Source organism: Lucilia sericata, unplaced genomic scaffold, assembly GCF_015586225.1.
Source record: "Lucilia sericata isolate MDLA Ls3-8-SP2 unplaced genomic scaffold, ASM1558622v1 Contig000101F_arrow, whole genome shotgun sequence".
In the NCBI taxonomy this organism is placed as follows: Eukaryota; Metazoa; Arthropoda; class Insecta; order Diptera; family Calliphoridae; genus Lucilia; species Lucilia sericata.
The window spans coordinates 1-8,607 of NW_023994133.1; the positions used below are offsets into that span (position 1 = coordinate 1).

The 8,607-nt window shown below is 28.8% G+C and overlaps 1 protein-coding gene across 1 annotated transcript; it reads left to right on the forward strand.

The window, feature by feature from the left end:
• Positions 1 to 3,332: 3,332 nt before the first annotated feature.
• Positions 3,333 to 7,696, forward strand: LOC119600056 (lactosylceramide 1,3-N-acetyl-beta-D-glucosaminyltransferase-like). The gene is made up of 5 exons (XM_037950076.1): positions 3,333 to 3,729; positions 3,960 to 4,403; positions 5,154 to 5,310; positions 5,981 to 6,128; positions 6,340 to 7,696. The coding sequence occupies exons 2-5, from the start codon at positions 4,040 to 4,042 to the stop codon at positions 7,189 to 7,191; spliced, it is 1,521 nt and encodes a 506-aa protein (XP_037806004.1). The 5' UTR covers positions 3,333 to 3,729; positions 3,960 to 4,039; the 3' UTR covers positions 7,192 to 7,696.
• Positions 7,697 to 8,607: the final 911 nt, after the last annotated feature.

The following is an 8,607-nucleotide window of genomic DNA, read 5'->3' on the forward strand; positions in this document are numbered from 1 at the left end:
CGTTCTAGGGTGTGCTACTACAACAACAAACTTTTTTTTACAAAAATGTATATTATGGCCGTATATATAAAATGATATATAAGTGCTATCGGACGATCTTGTGCACGATAAAAAACCTATATAGAACTTTAAGTTGGAAGTGTAGAAATCGGATGGCATACATTTTTTTCCGGATTTCATCGTTCTAGGGTGTGTACTACAACAACAAACTTTTTTTTTACAAAAAATGTTACTATAGCCGTATATATAAATGATAATAACTGCTATCGGACGATCTTGTGCACGATAAAAACCTATATAGAACTTTAAGTTGGAAGTGTAGAAATCGGATGGCATACATTTTTTTCCGGATTTCATCGTTCTAGGGTGTGTACTACAACAACAAACTTTTTTTTTACAAAAAATGTTACTATAGCCGTATATATAAATGATATATAACTGCTATCGGACGATCTTGTGCACGATAAAAACCTATATAGAACTTTAAGTTGGAAGTGTAGAAATCGGATGACATACATTTTTTTCCCGGATTTCATCGTTCTAGGGTGTGTACTACAACAACAAACTTTTTTTTTACAAAAAATGTTATTATGGAAGTATATATAAATGATATATAACTGCTATCGTACGATCTTGTGCACGATAAAAACCTATATAGAACTTTAAGTTGGAAGTGTAGAAATCGGATGACATACATTTTTTTCCGGATTTCATCGTTCTAGGGTGTGTACTACAACAACAAACTTTTTTTTTACAAAAATGTTACTATGGCCGTATATATAAATGATATATAACTGCTATCGGACGATCTTGTGCACGATAAAAACCTATATAGAACTTTAAGTTGGAAGTGTAGAAATCGGATGGCATACATTTTTTTCCGGATTTCATCGTTCTAGGGTGTGTACTACAACAACAAACTTTTTTTTACAAAAAATGTTATTATGGAAGTATATATAAATTGCTATATAACTGCTATCGGACGATCTTGTGCATGATAAAAACCTATATAGAACTTTAAGTTGGAAGTGTAAAAATCGGATGACATACATTTTTTTCCAGATTTCATCGTTCTAGGGTGTGTACTACAACAACAAACTTTTTTTTACAAAAAATGTTATTATGAAAGTATATATAAATTGATATATAACTGCTATCGGATGATCTTGTGCACGATAAAGCCTACATAGAACTTTAAGTTGGAAGTGTAGAAATCAGATGACAAACATTTTTTTCCGGATTTCATCGTTCTAGGGTGTGTACTTCAACAACAACTTTTTTTTACAAAAAATGTTATTATGGAAGTATATATAAATTGATATATAACTGCTATCGGACGATCTTGTGCACGATAAAGACCTATATAGAACTTTAAGTTGGAAGTGTAGAAATCGGATGGCATACATTTTTTTCCGGATTTCATTGTTCTAGGGTGTGTACTACAGCAACAAACTTTTTTTTACAAAAAATTTGGCTATATCCGTATATAGAAAATTATATATAACTGCTATAGGAAGATCTTTGCACGATAAAAACATATATAGAACTTTAAGTCGGAAGTGTAGAAATTGGATGGCATAATCTGTTTGAGATTTTAGGAAGGGTCAACTGTGGACCGACCCTTACAAATTCAATAGATAAATTTTGTTTCATATAAAAGTTGTTGTCGAATTTTATAGCTATTTTTTTAAGCCAGTTATGAGTGGTAGTAATTTCCCGAGGTGGACCTTATATCGGGGATAGGTTAAATTATGAACCGATCCCCTTAAATTTGACAAAACGATGTTGACTCCTTGTTTATGTGGAATTTCTTTGCTATATTGGTATTTTTATTACAATTATTGGAGTTAATATCTTTTTCTGAAGGGGAACTTATATGGGGGTAGGGTCAATTTTGAACCAACCCAGAAAGGTTTTAGATCATATAAATCTTGTAAAATAATTTCCTGATCCTGATAAAATTTGGCAAAAAGATTTTAGTTCCTATAAAACTTGTTTTTGTCGTTCTTCTTCGCTATACTGGAATATTGAAGCTCAATAATAAACTCCATCAACTAAAAATATTTTGGCAAATATTGGCTAAGATCTTAGTCTATAGTTTTATGGATTTTAGACCAATATTTCGGTGTAAAAGTTCCTTGGCTCCCTGATGAGTTTATCGTATACCGATATTGTCCATTTTCAATAACAAACTCAATCTTAGACTGTAATAAGATCCCAGCATATACTTTTATGGATATTAGACCAATATTTCAATGTGTTACAAACGGTGTAAAATGTTCCTTGACTCCCTGATGGGTTGTGTCTTCCAAGTGGTGATTTAGCGATCTTGAAAGTGACGGAACTAATAGGGAATCACATTGTTCGCCGGTCTCTGGTAAGATTTTAGGTTGATAGTCATGCTGCATTTAAAGCATTATTATGTCATAGCTGTATTCTTGCATAGTCGTAGAATGAAGAAAAGATCTAAGTATTATTATGAGACCGTTTAAAATAAGGCTGTGTTGGGTACCAGGACCCTGCAATATACACAAATGAGGTATCTGGCGAACTTATTGGGGTAGATGGTGTACACCAAGAACACTTGCACTGGCTACAAAACATTATTAAAATACATAAATTTTTCTTAGCACAAAATAAATATGTCTAGTAATTTGTTTTTGTTTCATTTGTTACGTTTTTACAGAAACTCACCACACAACAATCAAAAACAGCTGTTAGGGTTTGCTGTTTTATCAAAAGGTTGTTTTATTAACGGGTATCCTTTATTTGTGTATTTAGAAAATCGACTTTTTTAGATTATTCTCCCTTATTCACAAACAACATTTTCATTTTATAAAAGGTTTATAAAACGAAATGTCCATACAAAATCTAATTTATAATCCGTTTATAAAATAAACATTTTCTTTGTGAATAACTTATATATAAGTTCAATATCCTAAAATATACGATTGCTTAAAAGTCATTTTGTAAAATCTTAATTTTTTATACATAATTCCTTTAAATCTTTTTAAAATTCTGGCAACATACATTTTCGGAACTTTTCACACAGCTGTTTTTGACATTTGCAATTTTGTAGAATTACCATTACCATAAAAACGGCTTGTGGCAACTTTATTCAATCATATTTGAAACATGTGGCAATAACACAGTATTTGCACGGACAAAAAACCAATCGTAAACAGAAAACAAAACTGATTTAACTTCATTTTTTTTCTTTACACACGGAAATAATAAATCTAATCTAATGAATAATTGAGATATGTGATTGATAACAAATAATATCTATTAGATTTGTCGTATAACAACATATGTAGTGCTAAAAAGTATATATTTTTTTTACTTTTCATTTGGTATTCAGACGGTCGCGTGATAAAAAATTTTGTGCTACATTAAAATCAAAAAAAGCTGTATAAACAAAGCAACAAAATTATAAATAAAAGTGAAAGAAGAAAGTTAAATGAAATAATTTAGTAATTATTTAAGAAAAAAGAGTAATCAAGTCTATGCAATTTATGAAAAACAAGAAAATAATATAATGCACACGAAAATAATTTGAAGGTCGCTTTTTAGTTTGTGTTTTTTTCTTTTGCTTGTAAATAAAACTACTCTCTTTTGTCCAGACTTTGTTGTTGTTGTTGCGGTTCTCTTTTATACTGCAATAAGAAAAGTATTTGATTTATTGTTGTTATTATATTATTATTGCAAAGAAGGTGTTGGGCGATGGTGGTAAGTAAAAAATAAACAAAAACAACAAGAATTTAATAAATAATTACAATATTGTACAGTAATTGTGTTTTTTTGACATTTTAAAGATAGATAAATATTTAATGTACTTTTTTTTGAACAATATTGATAAGATTAATAAATTATGTACCTATTTATCTTTAATAACTAGTTTTACTTTTTAAATACCTACATTGCTTAATAAAAATAAAACTTTTTCAATTATTTTTCAGTTAAAATGTATAGCTATTTAAGAGAAAAAAATTAACGTACAATAATACAATTAATATAATATTAATAAACCAGCCAAGCAATGGGTCGTTATGAGTATGAAAAACTCACACTATTACCTTTAAGTTCAAACAGTTCCAATTCAACCATTAATCCCTCATCGGCATCTTCATCATCGGCCGATGGTGATGATAATAGTGATCATGAACATGAAGATTCTGCCGTTGAATTCAAACAGAATAAAACAAAGCAATTTCGCAAAAAAATAGCCGGTGCCATACGTACAACTTCAGCTACTTTAACAGCGAATAATCGACGTAAGCTGCACATAAATCGTGGGTTGGGAAAACGCCTAACACGCCTATTATTGTGTGCTTTTATGATTCCCATGCTGTTATTTTTAACATTTTATAGTACTATATTTTCGGGTGCCTCATCAAGACATTGTAAGTATTTTATATTTTTGATTTCTTTTCTTTGTATGTATATTTCTCATCATTTCTTTTATACCCTACACCTTTGTGAGAAGTTTGTCATTCCTTTTGTAATTTCTCAGTTTGCAATTTTTCGACACTATAAAGCTATGTCCGATTGTATGTTTGTTGAAATCATTTTCTGAAGAACCCGGGATCATAATTATCCCATAAATACATCTACGGTAAGCAAGATTTCGTTTCAAAATCGTGAAAATATTATTTTTTTTATTGTGATATCGGTATATTTATTAATTTTGATATCGTGATAAAATTCTACACGAATATGTTTTATATATGTATGTACATATATACAAATCGTTCTATAAAAATTTTACGCGATTAGCCCATAATCGGTCATAGTTCCCATATAAAGACCTCTTCTATAAATCACTTAAACATAAATAACTCAAAAATAAATTATTTTTATTTATAAATAAGTATTTTTATAAATGATTTTGCAATACTTTTTCTAGCCTTTAGTATTTATAAAATGTAAAATCTTATAAATACGACGTGTTAATAAAAAACTAGCTTTTAGTTGAAGGGTGTGTAAGATTGAGTATAACCGAATATAGCACTAAATTTGTGTTTATACATTGCATGGAGTGGATTTTGGTTCATTGTTTTTTACATTGTTGTTTTGTAAAATAATTGTTGCTCCTTTGTTTTGCTAATACATATATATTCTTTCTTTTGTGGTTTTTTGTTTTCTTCTTACAGATCCCTTGTCCGATTGGGATTTTAGTGTGTCACGTAATATTAGTGATTATGTTTTGCCATTAAATGATACGACATTATTGGAACCGCGTCATAAATGTCATGAGAAAATGTTCATATTAATTGTTGTGTGTTCGGGTTTAAATAATTTTGTTGCAAGGTATGTAAAAATATGTTTTATATGTACATAGTATGTATTAATGTAAAAATTAAAATCTTTGTGGGAATTATAAATATAAAATTGTATAAAACAAATTTATCTCAAGTTAGTTATTAGTCATAATTAGGGTTTTTATTAATAGAATTCCCAGGACAAGTTTTTCCGGTTTTGAAATAATATTTATTAAACATTTTGGAATTTTTTTCTTAAAAGAATTTTAGATATTTTTTAATTTTTATTAAGTTTTTTTAACTGTTCAATTTTCCCTCTTTGTTAGTTAGATAGATAGATAGATAGATAGATAGATAGATAGTTAGTTAGTTAGTTAGTTAGTTAGTTAGTTAGTTAGTTAGTTAGATACATAGATAGATAGATAGATAGATAGATAGATAGATAGATAGATAGATAGATAGATAGATAGATAGATAGATAGATAGATAGATAGATAGATAGATAGATAGATAGATAGATAGATAGATAGATAGATAGATAGATAGATAGATAGATAGATAGATAGATAGTTATTTAGTTAGTCAAGTAACTACAAAAACTTATTAGAGATCATTTAAACAAATTCCATAAAAATGCCTTACTTTTTAAAACCCATTACTTATTAAACTTTATAAATCATATAACTACAACAACTTCCTCATTCTCTCACTCTTTTCAGACAAACTATACGAGAAACATGGGGCAATACTACGGAATTCAATTACAGTATGTTTGAGAAATTGCATTCGCATTTAAGCGACAAATATTTGCAACCAAAACGCCAACGCATTGAATTATTTCAAGAATTTTTCAAATTAAATGGCAATGTGAGTGAGCTAATTCTACAAAAGTATTACACTATACATATTTATATGTTAATATATTTACTCTAATGTATTTAACTTAGTTTGAAAACAACTTTGTTGTATTTGCTTTTTTATTTAATGTTTATTTTATAATTTTGCTCTAGTTGTTTGTGTTTTTCTTACTTTACAGTTTGTCATTAACACTTTCTATTGTTTATTTATTTGTGTTTAGCAAACGACAGCAATTCCACCAGCCACAATGCCAGTAAGAATATTATTTTTATTGGGTCATACAAAAATTGACACGGCTGGCGGTATGGGCGGCAGCGGGGGTGATAATGAAACTCACATACGTCTTCAACAAGAAGCCGAACAATATGATGATATAATACAAGAAAATTTTTTAGATACTTACAATAATTTAACCATCAAATCGGTCATGGCTTTAAAATGGATAACTCGCAACAAATGTTTTCAAAAGGCTGCCTTCTTTATGAAATGTGACGATGATACGTTCGTTAATGTACCCAATCTGTTGCAATTTCTATTGGGTGGCACCGTTCCATTGTACAATGAAACTTTAGATTACTATGATAGTCGTACGTATCAGACTTTGTCTGCCATAAATCGTTTAAATGCCACCACCAATTATATGGTGGGTTATATGTTCTGTAAAGCTCCCGTTTTGGCAAATGTCAAGAGTAAATGGTATATGCCTTATTATATGTACAGTAAAGATTATTATCCCACTTATTTATCGGGTTCTGGCTATCTTATGTCCATGGATGTGGTACCACGCCTTTACGAAGCTTCCTTAAATACTAGTTTAGTATATTTGGAAGATGTTTATGTTACCGGCATGTGTGCCGAAAAGGCTAATATACAAAGACATCATCATCCTTTATTTAACTATGGGCGTTATAAGCACTCGTGTACATTGAAAGGTATGATAACTCTACATAAACTCACCAACGATGACATGTATGCTGCTTATAATTTTGTAACAAATGTTACATATCATTGTCCGCCACCAGGAAAATATTTTAAACGTATACGTTTACGTAGATTAAGTGGCTGTGGTTAAGATTTAGTAATTATATTTATATGGTAAGTCCTCTTAGGCATAAAGACACACTTTTTTAAGGGGAGTGTTTAAGATTATGAAATTTGTTTAAATTGTTTTTTATTGGTAATTTTTGTTAATTAGCACAAATTTATAGATAACTAAAAGTTAAATTGTAGATAGCTCAAATTGTATTGTAAGCAGTATTTTTTGTTTTAAGTTTTTTAATCTAAATTTGTTTTTGCATTATTCTAAGAATTCTTATTTCGAAATAAAATTAGTTTTTGTAAGATTTAGATGGATTACTTTTCGAATTAAAGGGAAAATCAGTCACCTTCAAAATGCACACTTTTCACTTAGAAGTGAAATGTTTTATCAGCAAAAGATTGTTTTGAATTTGCACCCAGTGACCAGAGTATACTATCCTAAAAGATTTCTTTGTGCTGAATAGAATTCTGATCTCTCTGGTAGGTTCTCAAGATGTATCCACATGAAGAATTTCGGATTTAGGACAATATGTGAAAAATCTGGGTTTTTAATGAAATATAAATTTTTTGCAAAAATGGGTCTTTTAAAGTCCTATTTTTTACAAAAATTATATTTTGTGTTACATTTTTAGTGAAAATTAAGATTTTAAATGAAAAGTGTAAAACTGAAAAGTCGGGTTTTTAAAAAAAAAAAATAGATTTTTAGTCAAAAAGTGAATTTTAATTGAAAAGTGATCAGATTTTGTACAAAAATTTATATTTTTAGTGAAAAATTTAGTTTTTAAACAAATTTGGATTTCAATAAAAAATCGGATTGTTCACAAAAACTTAATTTTTAGTGAATAATTGAAGTTACCTTAAAAATTCGTATTTGAATAAAAAATTTCACTTTTGGTCAACATTTTTAGTTAAACATCAGATTTTTAATGAATTAAATTTTGGTATTTTTAGATAAAATATGTGATATTTTGCGTAAATTGAGAGATTTTAAGTGAAATTTAAAATTTTTATTAAAATATTGAGATTTTTAATGAAAAAGTCAGAATTAATTTATCCATCCATTCAAATGTAAAAAATTGAGATTTATATTGAAATTTTAGAAATTTTTTAAAAATTCAGATATACATATCAAATTATAGTCTATAGTCTGGATTATAGTCTAGTATATAGTCTGGAATAAAGTCTAGTCTATAGCCTAGTCTATAGTCTAGTCTATAGCCTAGTATAGTCTAGTCTATAGCCTAGTATAGTCTAGTCTATAGCCTAGTATAGTCTAGTTTATAGCCTAGTATAGTCTAGTCTATAGCCTAGTTTATAGCCTAGTCTATAGTCTACTCTATAGTCTAGTCTATGGTCTAGTCTATAGCCTAGTCTATAGTCTAGTCTATAGCCTAGTATAGTCTAGTCTATAGCCTAGTATAGTCTAGTCTATAGCCTAGTATAGTCTAGT

Excerpts from the sequence above, each read along its gene's own strand:
- LOC119600056 (XM_037950076.1), top strand. The coding sequence starts at position 4,040 with ATGGGTCGTTATGAGTATGAAAAACTCACACTATTACCTTTAAGTTCA. Across the intron at positions 4,404-5,153 it reads GGGTGCCTCATCAAGACATT|ATCCCTTGTCCGATTGGGAT; the intron begins GTAAGTATTTTA and ends TTCTTCTTACAG. Across the intron at positions 5,311-5,980 it reads TTAAATAATTTTGTTGCAAG|ACAAACTATACGAGAAACAT; the intron begins GTATGTAAAAAT and ends CACTCTTTTCAG.